This window comes from Petromyzon marinus, chromosome 6 (assembly GCF_048934315.1).
Source record: "Petromyzon marinus isolate PM22_M1 ecotype Great Lakes invasive population chromosome 6, UKy_Petmar_22M1.pri1.0, whole genome shotgun sequence".
In the NCBI taxonomy this organism is placed as follows: Eukaryota; Metazoa; Chordata; class Hyperoartia; order Petromyzontiformes; family Petromyzontidae; genus Petromyzon; species Petromyzon marinus.
Window position 1 is genome coordinate 12,505,270 of NC_133672.1, and position 18,829 is coordinate 12,524,098.

Below are 18,829 nucleotides of genomic sequence, written 5' to 3' on the forward strand. Positions count from 1 at the left end.
GGGGGACCGGGGGGATGATGTCACCTTACAGAAAGTTCTGGAAGGGAGGCGTGGCTAGGGCGGAGCAAGCCACGAACCAGTTTATAAGCAGGACCTCTCAAGGGTCTGGGTCATCTCCAAGCTGAAGAACGAAGACCTGGGCTGAAGCTGGACCCCTGGACTTCAAGCTCCGTTGTCCTTCTAAGGGCCGGAGCTCAGTGAGGCCAGCGGTCAGGGCCCACGGACCGGGTACAGTTGGGTCAGCATAGCCTCCCCGAGGGCCCCAGCCGGAGGACGAACGTTAAAGGAGTTCCCAGTGATAGGGCCCGTGTAGCCCGGAGGCCATACCTCCCCAGATATTGGATAAAGGGGCTGATATACCCCTTTGTGTTAGGGACCTTGTAGGAAAAGCCAATAAATATCGTGTTGCCTCACCAGAAGTTCTTCGTTAATTTATACCCACTACACTATTAACGGCGGTGAATGTAGCGGCATTGAGAGTAACACCGTAAATAATAATAGTACCGTAATAATCTTTGACACGCAATTTGATGAATGTTCATAAATTCAAAAAAAGTCTTGTTGGTAGGTGCGTTGTTACATACTTATTAACGCAGTAGAGGGTATTGGCGTAAAATAAGCAATGACTCAGAGAATATGGTTAGAGTGTATTGATATAAAATAAGCAATGATTAGTAACAAAGTAGTTTGCACTGGAAATTGATGAGACAGCCAATTTATGATTGAAAGGCGGGCCTCCATTATGCGGGATGAGCGAATTACTGCAAATAAATGATGCATAATTACGGTACTCTGCTTAAATTGCATCTACATAGTGCATAACACGCTTAATTAAGACTCAACAAGTGAATATATTTGCAGTTTAGAATGGCATATATCAAGCAGCAAAAAATATGCTAGTTTAGTATGCATATTTAAAAAAATTGTACTACAAATGTAGTTTCATACATTAATCTGAGACATCAACACTGAAGCTGACGCAGAAGACTTATTATTAAACCCAAGGTTTTTATTTTGGCATTTTAAAATGTACATTTTTTTAGAGCCCTTGCAAAGCACGTGGATGAGTGCAGTGGCACTCAGCAATAACTACTGTGCCTAGGTTTGAGTCCAGATTCTAGTGCTTTTCTATGTGGAGTTTGTATGCTCTCCCCCTGTTCTACATGGGCTTCCCCTAGGTTTCCTCCCATAACTAAAATAACAGAATGGTACTGGAGATCCTGGAACATTACTTGCAAATAACTTAATTGCCATTACACATAGAAACTTCGCCCCTATTGTGAGTTGGCACAGGGCCCTCCGGAAAACTCAAGACAACAGCATTCCTCAGTAAAGATGTAAAAAAAATGTTAACAGGCAAGTAGTATCTAGCTTTAAAATTGCGAGTGCAGGTAAAAACGAAGGCTTCTGCATGTAACTTAACTAGCGGGTAAATTGTGGTCCGATTAGGGTTTTAGTTATTTTGTATTTACAGTATTTGAATCCCTAAGCATTCCATACTGATGTACTTTTTGCATATGCGCAATGGTTTGTACATGTGTTGGTATCTTGTTTTAAAGTTCTGGCTAGCCCAGAATTCTAGCCTCGAGAAGTGTTACCGTGCCCATAATATATATCTTAAAGCTTTTTGCACGACATGTATTCGCATAGATGCAAATTCCCTTGTTCTTTTGCCCAACAAAATAATGTGAAAGCGAATCAAGTAGACGATGCGTGACAACGAACGTGAGAGGAATGGAATGCTACTACAGATGGAAGAAGTTAGAAGCGTGGTGATTAAAAATCGACGTAAGATCCGTCTCGATACCCCCACAGCTGGGTATATATCTCAGCAAGGGTTGATTTCAGAGCACCGAGCTGGAACCTCTGAGTTTAGGGGTCACACCCTGGGTGAGAATGGGATAAAATGGCCTCGATTCCCTGAGGTTAACACATTATTTAATGAGCAGCCAGCACGTATTATAGAAGCCATTGACACAGAATCATATATTGGCATTGGGAAAGATGCAGTTTGATGCAATGCATGTCTTCTGAAATGCATGCGCCTTACTTATTCCAACCACTATGCAGTGATCATGCCCACTTGTGCATTTCCCACTTGTCTTTCACAAACTTTTACCCTTCCTGCTCGCAATTTGCAAGCCCGAGTTGACCATGACCCCCCCCCCCCCCCAAACCTTCATGGTGGATGATGAGGCACAGGATTTCGGGAGTCTCCCAGTCCTTCCGATTCCCAAGATCATTCAGAAACTTAATTCAAAGGCAGCACAATCATAAGGTACCCCTTGAGCTCTTGGACGCCAGTACCAGTAGACATCAAGGTACTGAACTGTACCCCTCTGATGATGTGGTCTCCATCATGTATTTGGGGAGCAGAGGTGTTTGCTCCCCTGAGAATGTTCTCTCAAATGTGGAGGCATGGGATAGGGGAGATAAACATAGGCGGCGCTTTGTCCAAAATGTTTTAAATATATTTAAAGATGGCCTGAGGGTAGTGCCCAGTACATTGATTCATCCGTTTTTTATCTTACATTTACACCGGCACAATTTGTTTTTAATTTTTGTTTGCATCTTTCTCTGGTTGTGCCCTTTGAGTATGCTGTGCATTTGCATTTATATAACATTTTTGCTGTGGAACAGATTCAGACACACATGGGGACACACAAAGACTTAACACAGGTGTGTTAGTTAATTAACAAATTATGGTTTGTGTGCAGTTTGTGGTGATCAGGCTATGGTGATCAGGCTGAGTCCATCATCTTACTACATTAGAGAACCTGGTTTAATCATGAGCTGCTCAAACCCAGATCCGAACCGGCAATCGCAGGAGTGCCAGCTCATAATTGTGACCTCGAGCCACCCCAGGCATTGACAATTAAATTGTGACCCTGATTTGTGACGGTTGAATTTTGGTACAGTATTGACAAATCATAAAATAATTTCGAGCTCCCTTCAGTTGTAATTGTTTTAGAAAAGACTATTAAGTGGTGCTTATGAAATGAAGGTGTTAAACCAAATAGAAGCTACACAATGTTTAATTCCAGATCTTCTTTATACTGTTATGAAATTTGAATGGCAGTCAGCAAAATAAAAACAAACTGCTATTTTCCCACACAACAATTAACTGTTGTATCATCACAGTAGTACAGTATGTTGGTAAATGGTAAAGGAGTCATCATCGCTAGAGGCCAAACTATACACTGCAAATATTACACTACAAACAATAGCTTCCATGACAAAGACTAGGCAGTACATAAAAGTACATGTTTTTAAATGCATGATTCATTTTAAAATACAAATACTGCAACATAACCTCAACATTTGCCAGTAACACGACTAAAAATATTAAATAACTTGTGAGTGGGTTCTTGCCTGTACGAGTGAGAATCTTATTTACTGTGATTGACCATGACAAATTATTACCACAGGACTATGATGTCCCATTTTTGTGTTTGGTTAAGCAATGAGATGGATTGTGGCATCATAGGACTGAGAACAATGATGACTGCATGTACAGACCTTTATCCAGTAGTGTATAGACTATGGCTGATAATAACTGTAATCTCGGTGTGCTGACAGAATTCAGTAACATCACTCTCTACATGAATGAAAGCTCTTGGCCCATTAAAAGTGGCTAACATTTAATTATGTTTAAATAAAATATTATTGTGAGAAATGTGGGTTTATAACAAATTACTACAGGACATGTTTTTTATTTTACTCAATTCAGGCCTTTGTATACATGGGTATTGTACATTCTGGCCAAGAACTATATAATTTATGAATTCGTATGTCATAACTTGGAAAGCTGCATGATGGATCTTGGCCTGACCATCTTTTCGACCAAAAGAGAGGTATTTTATTTTGACTGTGAGCATGCATAGGTGTATGGCTCAGTTCTTTGGAAGGAAATCATGCTGTGTGGAGAAGTGTTTGATGGATGTGGAGATAAAGGGGCTTCTTTGTCAACAGCTGCAGTTTCTTTCTCCGGTAGTCAGTTGGCTTCTTGTACCTTTCATAAACAAAATTAACATGTATGTCAACAAAGTATTATGACCACAGTGGCTCACTGTTAACGACTCACTGCAATAGATAATGCTAAAGGATAATATACATTTCCAATTCAGCAGGCAGAAAAATGCAGGCTGTGACAGGCCCATAAAAATGTTATTATTACTTTCCCTTCATATCTCAAAATGTTATAGAGCACATCATGACAGTTATGCCAACCATTTAAAGTCAATTTAATGAACTTGCTTGGGTAGACAGGTAAGTAGTGCATCAATTGAACCATCGCTTACTTTTTTATGGTGAAATTAATAAAACCCCATATTTCTGGCAGCCTACACAGACACTACAAATGTGATGTCCTGGAGGGTGTGATTGTTAATGGCCTCACAGCTCGATGATGGCAGCTCCAGGCCGGATCTCATCCATTTCAAGCAAGGCAAAACACTTGGTGCTTGTCAAGCGCTTTAAGGGCTTATAGTGTTTTAATTCAAAGAAGATGGCAGCATCTGAATGAGATATCAGAAAGCAAATGTGACATATGATGTGCAATATCACTCACTATAACATTACAATTCCCTTACAAAACAGCATATTTTAAAAGAAAATTACTGCACCACCACTAAACACTTTTTAAAACTAAGGAACGAGAACACATGACTGGAAATTTAGATCTTAAAAAGTGATTGGACTTCAAATAAAACGGTTTTATTAATAAACAGAAACTAATTAACTTAAATATAAATCTGGCTTGTGTGAGCATTCAGGTACTGTACAGTATAGTTTTGGTCATTGATCAATATTATATAACTGCAATGTGATGGTACCTGTTGGAATGTCTTCAACTGGCAATTGTATTTCTACATCCACTTGGAAAATCAAATATGTTCCTTCCAGATTAACAGCAAAAGGTGTATCTTGTGATGTAGTCAACTCTGTTCCACACACATCTATAAAAGTAGTGAAATATTAATTGTGCAAAAATGTGATGCAATGGAATACCTGTAATTCATTCTTCAATACTGTTTTCAAGTGACTGGCCACACAAATTACCACCATTAAAGTGCTGTACTACATATAGACAATTCAGATATTAAAATTACATCTACAATTTAAAGTTGAATCTAATTTATAAAATGACCCTCGAGCTAATTCAACACTGCTTTATAAATGCACATTATAAACGTTACAAATAAAACCTCATGTTTGTGTTGGAATGTTTATCACTGATATAAAAAAGCGCTCCACAATATTCTCCCTCATAACGTTCAAGTCAATATTTGTTGTTAAAAGTAATGCTAATACCGTTATGCCATCCCGTACTAAACGACATGTAATCACCCATTGCTCAATTAGCTCCCTGTAGAATTTCAGAGGAAGGCCATATTCCCCCTTCCACCATCCCTGAAACCCATGTGAGCTGAGCATAAGCACCACCTCGGACTGTGATCGTGATGTAAGGATCCACACAGAGGGCTGCGTCCTTCAAGCCCATGTTCACAATCTTGATGGTCAGCAATGTCCTGCCATGCTTGGGCTTGAGGCGTGGCAATAAAGTCCCTGTAATAAAGTTGCAATTCATCAGATGGCCACTGATTTGTTTTAAATGAATATGCAATACTCATTACCACTACAGTACATCGGTAATGATACGCTATACATAAGTACTTAGGCCCTGTATTGTCATGATTCAGTCATGATTCGATTCAATAAAAAATACTTGTCAAATTTTTATGACCTCGTTTTAATTGTCTCAGTTGTAGTCTAAATGTCACAGCAGATCATATGCATGTTATTTGTACAGTGCAAGTTAAAACTTTATTACATTGTGTTAATTATAAATGACTAGCGGGAAGTACTCGGCATTGCCCGTTGGAAAAATATATTTTAAAACTTCTCTTAAAAATATAACATATACATACACAAATACTAAGCTATTGTGAAAGCCCGGCATGTAATTTGTCTATCTATTTGTCCGTCAACAAAATTATAAGAGGCTTGCAGAAGTCCAAATAGTTATAGAAAGTGGGGGGTAAATAGGTGATCTAAAAGGTTTCCGAAAATTGTCGACCCTCCCCCCCTCAAAAAATATTTGTATCCCCGCGTAGGCATATATACCTACACACCCTACATACAATAGAGTGATTCGTATCTAGTGACTCAATAGTAGTATCTGGCTCTACAGTAGTATCTACTGACTATAGTAGTATATACTGACTGTAGTAGTAACTACTGACCGTAGTAGTATCTACTGAGCCCAGTAGTATCTACCCACTCGATAGTAGTAACTACTAACTCTATAGTAGTATCTGCTGACTCTATAGTAGTATCCACTGACTATAATAGTATCTGCTGACTCTATAGCTGTATCTGCCGACTCGATAGCAGTATCTGCTATCAATACAGTAGTATATACTGACTGTAGCAGTATCTACTAACTCTATCATAGTATTTACCGATTCGATAGAAGTATCTACTATCATATTCTTGGTTCTTTCGGTAAAGTCATGTAGATAGAAAATAAAATACAATAACAAATATATATGAATTGCTGCAGTCACAAAAGTTAAGTAAAAATGTATCTATCACTACAGCAGTGTATACTGACTGTAGTAGTATCTGGTATCATTACAGCAATGTATATTGACTGTAGTAGTATCTATCACGACAGTAGTATATACTGACTCTATAGCAGTATATATCGACTCTATAGCACTACTAACCTAACAGAGTACCGTGGTGAGGCCTAGTCCCGTGCAGAGCCCCAGGCCTCGCCTAGATTGCCCAGCTGGCCGAGGTGGCACCTTGGCAGGCTAGGGCTGGGCTGCTACACACACTCCCCTCCCCACTGCCCGCTCTCGCTCTACAGTAATAGTATCTAAGGACTATAGTAGTAGTATCTACCGACCCTATAGTAGTAAATGCACACATTGGGGTGGGGGGAGAAGAGGACATCACACTGTGAATAATTTACTCTACAGTAGTATTTACCTACTCTGCAGTAGTATATACCGACTCTATAACAGTATATATCGACTCTATAATATTAACTAACTTCACAGAGTGCCGTGGTGAGGCCTAGTCCCGTGCACATCCCCCGGCCTTGCCTAGATTGCCCAGCCGGCGGAGGTGGCACCTTTGCAGGCTGGGGCTGGGCTGCTATCCCCCCCCACCATCCCCCCGCCCGCTCTACAGTAATAGTATCTAAGGACTATAGTAGTAGTATCTACCGACCCTATAGTAGTAAATGCACACATTGGGGTGTGGGGGGGGAGAAGAGGACATCACACTGTAAAGAATTTACCTCGGCATTGTGTACTTTTTTGCAATTTTTTACGTGAATGAGAATTGTGCCCTCCCTCCACCGATTGCGTGTGTGCGTTGCTAGGGCAACCACCACCACGAGCCGGCGTAACTCGCGCATGCGCAGATGCGTGCTCTGGTGCCACCCTGTGCTTATAAAAGGAATAAATTGTTAATCTAATTACTTTAAAGTTGACAGATGTGAAATACGAATAGTGCTTTTTGGGTCCCGGGGCATACGGCGTGGTATCCGTGTACTTTTTTGATACGTACACCCCACAGTTTGTCAGTTAAAAGCGTCTTAAGGTACCCGTGCAGACAGACAGACAGACAAAAAAGTGACTTTTAAAGGTAAGATACTATAGTAAACTCTTTAGCGTCATGCAAAAAGGTGATGCATATAAGCGGAAATAACTTACCATCTCTATTTCCTATATCAGGCAGCAGAGAATACATAATTAATAAACATGTTAAAACAGTTTGAATATTGAAATACTGTGATAACATACAGTAATTATTATGTAGACATATGCTACATACATTATATGTTATATATGCCATTTGCTATGACATATGGACAATAAAAATGCAACAAAAGTGGAAAAGTGTTCAAACAAGGATGGAGAGGCAAATGCTTGGAATTACACTTACAGAAAAGGGACACTGAAATTACAGTGTGAATGAGACATTGACTGTTAATAAAAGTGGGTTTGGGCTGGACATGATTTTAAGAAGGGATGCTGACCGGTGGTAGAGACTTGACAGAGTGGCAGCCAAAGGAGGTAACATGCACAAAAATACAATGCTCCATAATAAAATTAGGGATTGTTGCATTGTAGGAGCATAAGCGATGACGGTGGCTTAGGAAGTCCTTCATTCAGCAGTGGATGGATCATGGCTGGTGACGATGTCAAGCATTACATGTATACTGTCTTTGGCTGCTAATCCTCAAGCAATGTGAAATATTGCATTGCAATACTATGGGTACACATGACTGGAGCAATGCAGAATATAGTAATCCATAACTATTTTATGACATTTTCTTTGAAATCTGGTTCTAAAGGTTCAGTTTCGTTTAAAATGGACATCTTTAGGATCTGAATGCATATGTCCTCGTTTTAGAAGAGGAAACCATCTCAATTACAGCAAAATAACAGTTGCAGAACAGTATTGGTTAATGGAGTACAGGTACCTGATATTCTCGGAGAGTCCAGTTTCTTAGGAGCTTTAGGCTTAGGTAACTTTCTGTTAAAATGCAATAACAAATATTTACGTGTTTACATTTATCCAATTTAGTAGAATATAAAACTAAACCATACTGTAATACTATACCCTCGTCCATTAATCAGCATGTTATAAAACAACTTACATATTGTTAATCCACATGCAACATTTCACTGAATTTTAGTTGAACATTATACAGTACATACAATTCACAAAGCTAGGTGAAGGTTTTGATTTAAAGCTTTCGTGACTGCAGTAATTCATATTCTTAGCTCTTTCGGTAAAGTCACGTTGAAGGGAAACAATAAAATAATAAAATATATACAAACCGACACACCTGATGACGACCGTTTGTGTTATGGTCGAAACGTCGTGAGAATTTTTATTGTTTTATATATATATTATTTTATTGTTTCCCTTTAACGTGACTTTACCGAAAGAGCTAAGAATATAGGTGAAGGTTGTTTACAAGGAGGCTGTGGAATGTTTTTAAGGAACATGGTACAGGTGCATGTGGCTTTATGTCCAAATATTGTGTGGTATACATTTTAATGGCTGTATCAAAGTCTCAAACCTGTTAATATTCAATTCGAGTGTGATGTATGAAGCCCTTAAACTAGCCAACTATTGACTGCATTGTGCTTACTTTGCAGAAAGAGGCGTCACGTCAAATGGAAAATCTTGACATGGGAGCATGATGTTCTGCAAAACTAAATATATTTTGTATCAAAGTACATTCTTAAATATAAAACGTATGCATTCCAACCATATTCCTATTGTCGTTTACATGATTAACGTACAGTTAATGTATTTTTATCTTCCCACAATATTCCACGTTTGGAATGTTGCGGTAACACAAGATAAGCAATGCAGAAGTCCAGAAGAGAACATGGCAGGAAAATGTTGTAGATATGATTATACAACAATAGTAGCAGGTGGAATGTATGCAGGATGGGGGGGGCGATTGTCGGGACAGAAATTGGAATTGTTTTCAAGATTATGGCGACAAAGGGGAATAATTTGGAGGTTGCATGTCTACTGTGCAAAAGCTGCTATCAGCATCATGTAATGTGATGACATTCCCATCCTTAATTCTCACAGGTAACAGAGCACCACCTTGTGAAAGATGCCACTACATAACTATGCCTTTTGATTCACACTAGAGGCACACCTTTTGTGAGCCCTACATATATTATGACGTTTTTTTAAAACAAAATGTTTAAGTCACAGAGCTATAATAAGTTGAAATGTACCTATTAGATTTGGTCTGTGTGGTCGTTGGTGACTGGGTTGACTGCCACCTTGAGAAGATACTTTAATCACAGCTGGTTGTCGAGATGTTAACCCAGGTAGTCAGTCCATGAGCCAAGGCCAGGAACTTCACTTGTCATTATATACACCAGAGATGGCATCACTTTAGCGGTTCCAATTTCTTTATCTGGTCAGTAACAGTGAATTGTGTGATCACTACATTATATTTCATATGAATGGGTTATCAAATCATTCGTATGAGCCAAATAAATGAATTGGCACGAAAGATATCCTGATATGCTTCCAACCTTAGGTGGTACTGATTTCTGCTCTGGTCCATAGACTAAGGATATCATAAATGTCAGCTTATTGCTCTAAGGTGGCACTATATTAACCCCCTGAGGCACCATACCATAGCTGCAGTCAACAATATTCTACAGTTTAATCCTCGCTTTGGTTTGCAGTTGAAATCATGATTGATGACATACACTAAAGGTAAGTCATATCAATGTTATAATTATGTGTGTTGGAGTAAAATGGCATTTAATTGAGTCAACATATTTTAGTATCAATACATACCTAAGTATATTTGCTCCAGTTGTTCTAACAGGAAGGCATTTTCTAAATCTGGAGACTGAAAAAAGCAATCAAAACAAGCATGATAAATTTATATTTGTATGAGTTGCACTTTTCAGTTCTGTGATTGTATGAACTGCTAACATTTATAAAAGTTATTGTCTTTACCGCTCACCTGTAGGGATTTTATACGCAGTTCCAGACAAGCAGCATTTTTTCTTAAGGTAATCTAGTAAAGTGGATAAATCATAAGATGTCAACAACTGCAATGTAATTTAATTCAAAAACGCATGTACATTAAATGCTGTAACGACCACAACCGTCCATCTTACACTTTTGGAATGTTGTTTTAATAGATCATACTGCCATGCTTCCAAACATAATAACTTGGATACAATATAAAGCAATCTAATTCGAGAGTTAAACTTTTCACAGAAGCCACACACATATGTGCCTTACCTTTTGGTCATCACTAAAGAGCGAGAGCATTTTTGGTTGCTGAGCCTCGTGCATCATTTCTTCCACAAGCCTGAACAATTGCAAATAAAAAAAAATCTTAATACAACAATGGGATGTTAACCACATGTGCAATATTTATATTCGATTGTCAATGTGTAAGCATGCTTTAATATTTGGGACAAGTGGCAACATATGCATTGCCACAGCAAGCAGGATTCAAGACTTGATGTTAGCGAAATTACTGTCCCGCATTTCGATTTAAAGCTTTCGTGACTGCAGGGATTCATCTTCTTGGTTCTTTCGGTAAAGTCACGTAGAAGGGAAATAACCAAGAAGATACTGTCCTGCACTTTATCGCCATAATAAAAAAAAGTCACGTTAGGATTATTGTACTCTATAAAAATGCAATGTCATTATGGCGAGGTTTAGTATGTGGCTACATGCAATATACATAGCTTAATTTTAGATTGTATGACAATGTCATAAAAATTCAGTAATGTATTGTATTAACCAAATACTAGCTGGACTACAGTTGTAGATGCAATATTGTAAAAGCAGTACCGTAATCTCCAAGTCTGTACATCTATGTCAAACAGTCATCCATATTCAAGCGATAACATTTTCAAAGTGTATTTTGTGTTGATCCCTTAGATAATGATCATTGCGTACTTTACCGTTCATACGCATTAATCGCTTCCACAAGTTGACCCCATGAGTCCAGGTCCATCCCTTTCTTAAGTGTTCCGAGCCACATCATAATAGTGGCATCCGCATTTATTTTCCCCACGTTACTCTCCATGCTGCCGCAACTTAAGGTGTCAAGGTGCAGATTACGCTGTAGTATGTGGTCAGGTGAAAAGGCAAAAGTGTTTGGTGTACGGCTTGGCTACCTGGCAACCAAGTACACTTCATCGTGATGCAATAGTACTCGTCTAAAATGTCACGTGGAAACACTGGCTCCCGTGTCCTTTTACACCAGCAATTTTTATTGTGCTGATGGTTACATTATTTAAAACTACTGCTGTAAAAAAGGAATAAGTACCAATGTGTTCTCATAATTTAGTGGTCATTCTATGAATACGCACATACATAAACACATAAAGCTACAGTTCAAACTATATTTTGTTAATGCCAAATAACCTTTATTGTTTGACCACCAGCATTACCAGACCAACATAAAAAAATTGTGAAATACCGTCTCTATTTAATAGTATAGCTGTTAAACACACACAGTTTAGCCCATTAAAAGGACACAAACTTGGGGAAATTATTATTTATCAGATAATTTCGTTGTGATGTGTACATGCAAACTAATTATGGTAATTTATGCCAGGTTGGATTGCATGCTGGGGGTAGTTTTAAGATGGTGTGCTCCGTTTGGGATTAGATGACAGAGAGATTATTGGGTACCAAGCTGCAGGTGAGCCCTGTTCCATCAGACTCAATGAACAGCTTTCTCACTACACCATTCTTCAGCAGCATGGTGTACCTGTGAAACACAGGCCAATATATGAAACAACAGACTGAGTCTTGGGCTCCATCTGCAAGACATTTTAAATCCTCTATACCATGTACTGCCAACTATCCACCAAAAACCAAGAAAAATGTAGTTCTACCCAACAGCAAATTTAACTCAAAAGTTCATGGAGGTAAATAAATACTGAGTGAAAAGCTACTATTTTCACTCAGAATCGTTTAGCTGTACCTGGTGTGGGTATTCTGATATAACTTTTCTTCCCAAAAGAGACTAAAGTTAGTCCATTTCTCCTTTGCATGACATACCAGTCAAGACTTTAAAAAAGATAAAATGGAAACCCCTTCTTGAAGATGACAGTAGACCTTATCACCTGCCTCAGCTATACAGTATTTGCTTATGGAAACGTGGGACAACAGAAGCTTGATGCTAAACTAATTGTATTTTTCATCTGCCATTTTTTATTTTGTAACAATATTTGGTGTTAAGTCGGTAGCAGTTCTTGATGATTACATACAAAAGTATTTCCACTTTCATTGAAGACGGCTTATGATATGCATAAAGAACATAATGACCACTCACCTCGTGGAACGTTTGCCTCCCAATCATGGCAGCCAGATTTGGATTATCTAGCACAAGGCCAAGAGAGGCTATCATAGAAGCACAGGCAATTAATCCCAATCATAAAATGCACCAACAAGTTGCAATAAAGTGTCAAATTAATACATATTAAAAAATACTGTATATTTAACAGTACAGACGGGATTGCATAAAGCCACAACCAAAACACTCTTACTCTTGATTAAATGCAAACATTTCTGTTGATGTTTTGCAATTTCCTCTTCAAGGGCTCCGGTGGGATCTGTCACCATTCACACCTAAACATAAGCAGACTAGTTGAACAATCTGAGCATCATGTATAGCCAAGTCATTCATTATTAGTGATGGGAAGGTCTATTAAAATATATTAAACACTGATTATTGTTCCACAACAAATATAAAAACCCATGCCTCTAGAGAACAATACAGGACATATTTTATTACCATCAGAAAAAAATGTGATTGATGACTCACAGTGTGGTCCTTTGGGTAATTAGAAAATTGGATGTGCATGTTATTTCACATTTGCAATACGTTAATGACCACTCCTGTTCGATGGAAATCTGCTCATTTTCAAGTAAATGGGTAATATAATGCTGCAGACTACACGAGAGGATTTTGTGTGCTCCAGTTCATACCTTGCCATCAGCATGGTTGGCCTGGCCCCAGGCACATATCACGAAGAGGTCATTGACAGAAACACAGGCAATCACCTCCCTGCCTTTCCCTTTCAGCTCATCTGCCTTACCTCGTAAAATAACGTACAAAAAAGGGTTTAGTTTAATTTTACAAAGCTGGGCAAGTGAGCCTGTCAGAATACAGAGGTAGTTGTTGGATGCAAGCAAAGGTATAACAGTAATTGTACTCAAGGCAAATACAGTACAATATAAATCCAAAGGGTTAACACCTCCGGTGCCAGAGCTTTCATTAAATCAGTACGTGACAAAGCTGAGTATTAATTACAAGAACACAAACTCGGAACACCCAGGGGTGATAGCTCTCGGGACTCCTTACTGGATGCCAGTCTTTCCAGCAAACAACTCTGCCACGTTCACCTTGTTTAAGGGCTCGCCTTCAAACACCACCACGCAGAGCAGGTTTTCCCCAACCTTGGTAACAGACCAACGCACAACATGCAGGTTGCACTTCATGCCCTCACGCTTTATCAAAAAACAACTACTAAAGGATATAGTTGAAAGGAAATAAACACAATTGCACATGACCAGAGCTCTGTCTGCATGGGTTATTTACGTACGAATTTGCAAATATTTGGGAAGCGCGGGCGGTGAGACCCACAGCTGGGGGTCGCGGGTTTCACGACTCACGCTCCTCTTCACATGTTTCACGGGTTTGTTTGCAAGTGCATGTGGCGACTGTAATCAGCGGATTTATTTGTTCACATGATTTATAATTCCGGAACTGCTTAATACAATTACTGTTCACTTCCTCAATGTGCAATGTACGCCATACTTTGCACAATTTTGGGGTTTTTAACTTGAAAGGTTCAAAAGTTGAATCGTGGCTCACAATAATTAGTTGCACATTGCATTTTGTATTGCTTCCAATATCTGTGGGCGATGTTTGATAACTTATTGATTAGAATCTTTACACAATAATGTTTGACAGTGCTTAAAACTACTTCATATATGAATGAGACATTCTGCTTATCTATATTGTATATGCTGTCAAATTTGCAGTTGCTATCATATCTGTGTCTTCCTCTACTCTGCAGTTTAATATGAAGCATGAAAATCAACCAACCTGATGACGAGTGCTTGTGTTGCAGTCGAAACGTGAGAATTTTATTGTTTTATATTTTTATTATTTTATTGTTTCCCTTCTACGTGGTGACTACCGAAAGAACCAAGAACATGAAAATCAGGTTGCACGGTTCTCCTTTAAACACACAGTGAGACCCGTGGCCTGTGGAAATCTGTAATATGAGCATTACACATTTACGGTTTTACATTTCATTGTATTTTAAACTGAAAACTGCGATAACATTCAGTATTAAAGGTCTTGACCTCTAACACTTATTTTTTCAACAGTATGCACTTAATAATGTCGAAGCTACAATATATTTCACTCGACCCAATTCTGTCAGGCATGTATGTAATGCTGGCCCGCATCCAGCAGTAGCTTGGCACACGAACAATTCTGCTCTGAACTGAATTTGCATTTTTAGTAGGGATTAAGGGTACATTACCCTTTGTATTTTTTTTTACGGACGAAACATTAACATATATATGCGATTTAGATTTTATTTTTTAAAGACAACAGTTTTACAAAAAATGCGTGTGATAAATGGCATCACAAAAACTCACTTCAATAGGTATGTTTGGTAGCTTACGTCCTGTTACACTGGTCTCACTGCAGTTCTGCACATCGTCACGTTTACACTGACACGGATACAATTCCAGATACAGCCAACACAAGAAGAGTACAGCTGGGATAACATAAGTGAGGCGTGTGTGGCTGGGTAAAACTATCTGCAGGCGTGGGGGAGTTTTGGAAAATATTTTGGCAAAACTAGCACCAAAAAAACTATTTTTGCCTCATTCAAAGCTCTGCGCGACTGCAATTGATCTTGATGGAACTATCCACGGCGTCGTTTGTGGTGTTAAAGAGGTTAGTGTTCGTAAAGTGACGTGTTTAAAATCCCACCGCCCTTCGAGTTGGTTTATAACCCATTGCAAGCCTTTGTTTCTTTTACGGGAGTGGCAGCAGCCAATGAAGTTGTCTACTGATGGATGTCCCTCCCGCCACTTGCCCATTGCGTGTTGATGTAATACGTCAAGCATATGTAAGAAGACACATACTCAAACGGTTACACAGGCGCAATCACACCTTTCTTTTACTGTTCAAACTGTATTTAGTGATTTGCATGAGGCTCGTTATAAAAAAACTGTCAAAAGAAACAACTACTTGATTTGACGTTATTCCTTTAAACCACAATTTTAATTTACTGCAGAGTGCTTCAGCCAACCACTGGATAATCTTCAGCCAACGACTTCCTAAAGTGAATGCATTGGGGACAATTTACTGTATTTAGAATCAATCACATCCACCCATGCTTGGTTGATAAAAACAAATGGGTACCAAATTAAGGAATACAGCTTCCATCACTATAACTACAGTACAGCACAATTTTTTTTTAAAGTGAAAACATTCACCCGCGGTGATTATATTTACATAATATTGTAATTTAGCCTGATACCATGCATTTTTAACACAATATTAAGTTCAGATGAAGCTACACACACATGTAGTCATGTTTTGTGTGCACACTGATGTGGGCACCATAGGACAATGCAGTAACATCCATGGCACACAAATGATATGCTCCCACATTGATGCTCTTCGCCTTTACCAACCCGCACTGACCAACGCGGTGTATGGAGGGCCTTGATCCAGCAGTGGATTGACAAAGGGCTGTGCATCTATATGTACCAAAAGTTCAACAAAAAATCATTGGAAAATATGCGAGGCAGCTTTACCCAGAGATTAATCTATGCCGGGTCTGTCTGCACCTGACACACCACATCAAGTATACCTCCGCTATGGCTGTGTCTATCAACCACGTGCCTCATGAGAACGTAAGCCCTAGATAACCTATACAACATTCAAAATATGGTTAGAGGTACTGTATTGTTTCTGCACATCACGTGCAATCGTTGCAAACATCACTTTTACTGTGCTTTAAAGGTTCGTAACCAAAGAAAATATATTAAGAAAAAATCCAAGATTAAACTAACGCCAAGTACCACGTGGCCTAACGTTCAGGTATTTAAATACTGTACTCTACATGGATTTCCCCACAAATACAATAAAACTACCGGTATTTGTATGCATGCAAAAGTACTTAGTGGCCATTGGGCAATTATTGTTAGCCATCGCTGATGTTGCCTGCCAGCTTGCAAAATAAGCGCTGGGAAAGCTTTGAAGATTACGCCACAATTTAGCAATATACTGTAGTAAGTGCAATAAAAAAACAGGGTGAAACATGTTGCCTTTACACTATGCTGTCAGCATCCATGTTAACCCATACGGTTTACTCATAATCCTGTACAGGGAAATTGGGTTTACAGGTCCATACGGTGTACAGCCGTTTTAATTCGGGCAAAAAAACATGTTTTTGTCTTTTAGTTTGTGTTTCTCCCTTGTGATGGGATTTTGTAGGATGAACGTTGAGATTTATAAGGTCACGGGGTGACCAATACGATCTGAATTGGTCTGTAATAAGGTAGGGCACTGATAAGGGGTTGACAATTGTATGTATGTCTTAAGTGGTTAAGGATACGCAGCACTGTACACGTCTTTAATCGAGCTTTCACATGCACGTATTAAACCACTTCAATTCACGTATAGATCTTATTTCATGCGAATTGTGCGACACGATAATAATTCCGTTGTAAGTTAAATCAATGTACAATCTCTGCCAACGCTACGCCCAAGATCAATATGACGAGTCATCCATTTAACAAATCCGCAAAAGAATAGCATAATGGTTGACCTTTAGGCATTAGCGTATTCTCACGTGCAATTTAGTTACATAACTGTGTGCATATGGTAAAATTAGATAATACTTTATATACAGTACATACTGTTGCATACCTGTCAACCCCGTATCAGTACCTATCTTATTACAGCCCAATTCAGACCTTATTGGTCACCCCCTGTCCTTATAAATCTCAACGTTCATCCTACAAAATCCCATCATATGGGAGAAACGCAGACAAAAACACATGCTTTTTTCCCCCACATTTAAACGGCTGTACGCAGTATGGACCTGAAAACTCAATGTCCCTGTACATTAATACGGGTAAACCGTGTGGGTTGACAGGTATGCTGTTGTACATTCGCTATTGAATATGTCTGTTGTCTGTTGTCCAGCAGAACGTGTGGCCATATTTTACGGTAGAACATCACGCAATATTTTTTTCAAGTACATTTTTGCAAAACGTGTTTTTCTACTTTTCTAAAGCGGAACCGAAATTTTGACAAATGTTGAAGTGAAGCTTGAAAGGCCATCGGATGAAGGGAGGCAGAATAGCCGGCCGTTATCGGAGTAGAAATAATTATAATTGTTCTAGAAGAGTTGACAATTGTTTTTATTTTGCATATCTAATCCAGTCTAAGCTTATACAGTATATATAAATACCAACATGTTCGATTTTGTGCCTCCCAAAATGGGGTTGATTTTTATTTAACTTGTAACAATCCATGCCCCACAAAACGCTTGTCTCTAGGGATGTTTGACGAGTACAGAATCAAAAAATTACCTGCGATTTTAAAGTCCCAAATAAACAAATTGTCAATTTTTCGCCCACCCCATCAAACGCGAAAGAATCTCGGTGGGCGAGGGTTGGCACGTCTTTGGATGTTTTTTATTTGTTATACTTAGGCCTATGAAAGTGCGTATCTGTAAAGGCGTTCAAAGGTTCTGAATGCAAAATCTCATAAAATTTCAATAGCTTCACTCCGCCCACCCCCACCTCCCCCGGGTACGTTTTGAAATTAGTTTGACGCAAAACATCTAAAGTGTGGCATAGTCCGCGACCAATGTACAGCAACGAGCGCCGGGAATAATACCAATGTTGTCTGTCATTTACTAATTAAAACGAGGCTGCAGCACTGTGTTGTGGGTCACAGTAAACACCAGACCGAGCGCGCGCAATCACGCAGAGAAGATTCTCACACTCCAATGTCAACACCGTCACGTGGCGCCCAGAGTCAGCTGCACAGCGGGCGAGACCATTACCGCCATAACCAAAACGCCGGGGAGGCTGAATCACGCAGAACCCATTGACATGGCAAGAATGGCATTGTCAGTACCATAGCATACAATACATATACTCATAAAAGATGTAACATACACTATTTATTTGGTTAATATAAAAAAAACGGTGGTATACAGCCACCAAAGTGAGTAGC

General features: G+C 39.1%; 1 protein-coding gene across 5 annotated transcripts; it reads right to left on the reverse strand.

Moving 5' to 3' along the window:
• Nucleotides 1-3,019: 3,019 nt before the first annotated feature.
• On the reverse strand, nucleotides 3,020-18,814 carry LOC116939473 (axin interactor, dorsalization-associated protein A-like). 5 transcript variants are annotated; one of them, XM_032947885.2, is made up of 14 exons: nucleotides 18,594-18,814; nucleotides 13,092-13,173; nucleotides 12,878-12,924; nucleotides 12,232-12,310; nucleotides 10,822-10,891; nucleotides 10,538-10,591; nucleotides 10,366-10,420; nucleotides 9,182-9,245; nucleotides 8,504-8,556; nucleotides 7,731-7,742; nucleotides 5,446-5,568; nucleotides 4,836-4,958; nucleotides 4,400-4,517; nucleotides 3,020-4,012 (listed from the first exon to the last, which is right to left on the reverse strand). In XM_032947885.2, the coding sequence occupies exons 4-14, from the start codon at nucleotides 12,255-12,257 to the stop codon at nucleotides 3,913-3,915; spliced, it is 798 nt and encodes a 265-aa protein (XP_032803776.1). In that variant the 5' UTR covers nucleotides 12,258-12,310; nucleotides 12,878-12,924; nucleotides 13,092-13,173; nucleotides 18,594-18,814; the 3' UTR covers nucleotides 3,020-3,912. The 5 variants fall into 5 exon arrangements, with proteins under 5 accessions (XP_032803776.1, XP_075921182.1, XP_075921183.1 ...); XM_076065067.1 differs by having other exon boundaries at nucleotides 13,092-14,828; nucleotides 15,220-18,814; XM_076065068.1 differs by having other exon boundaries at nucleotides 13,092-14,004; nucleotides 14,657-18,814.
• Between the last annotated feature and the right edge of the window lie 15 nt (nucleotides 18,815-18,829).

Coding starts and splice junctions, on each gene's coding strand:
- LOC116939473 (XM_032947881.2), bottom strand. CDS start 11,620: ATGGAGAGTAACGTGGGGAAAATAAATGCGGATGCCACTATTATGATG. Junction 10,421..10,537: donor TGCGTATAAAATCCCTACAG/GTGAGCGGTAAA, acceptor TGCTTTTTTCAG/TCTCCAGATTTAGAAAATGC. Junction 8,557..9,181: donor GTGACGCCTCTTTCTGCAAA/GTAAGCACAATG, acceptor GCATTTTAACAG/AAAGTTACCTAAGCCTAAAG.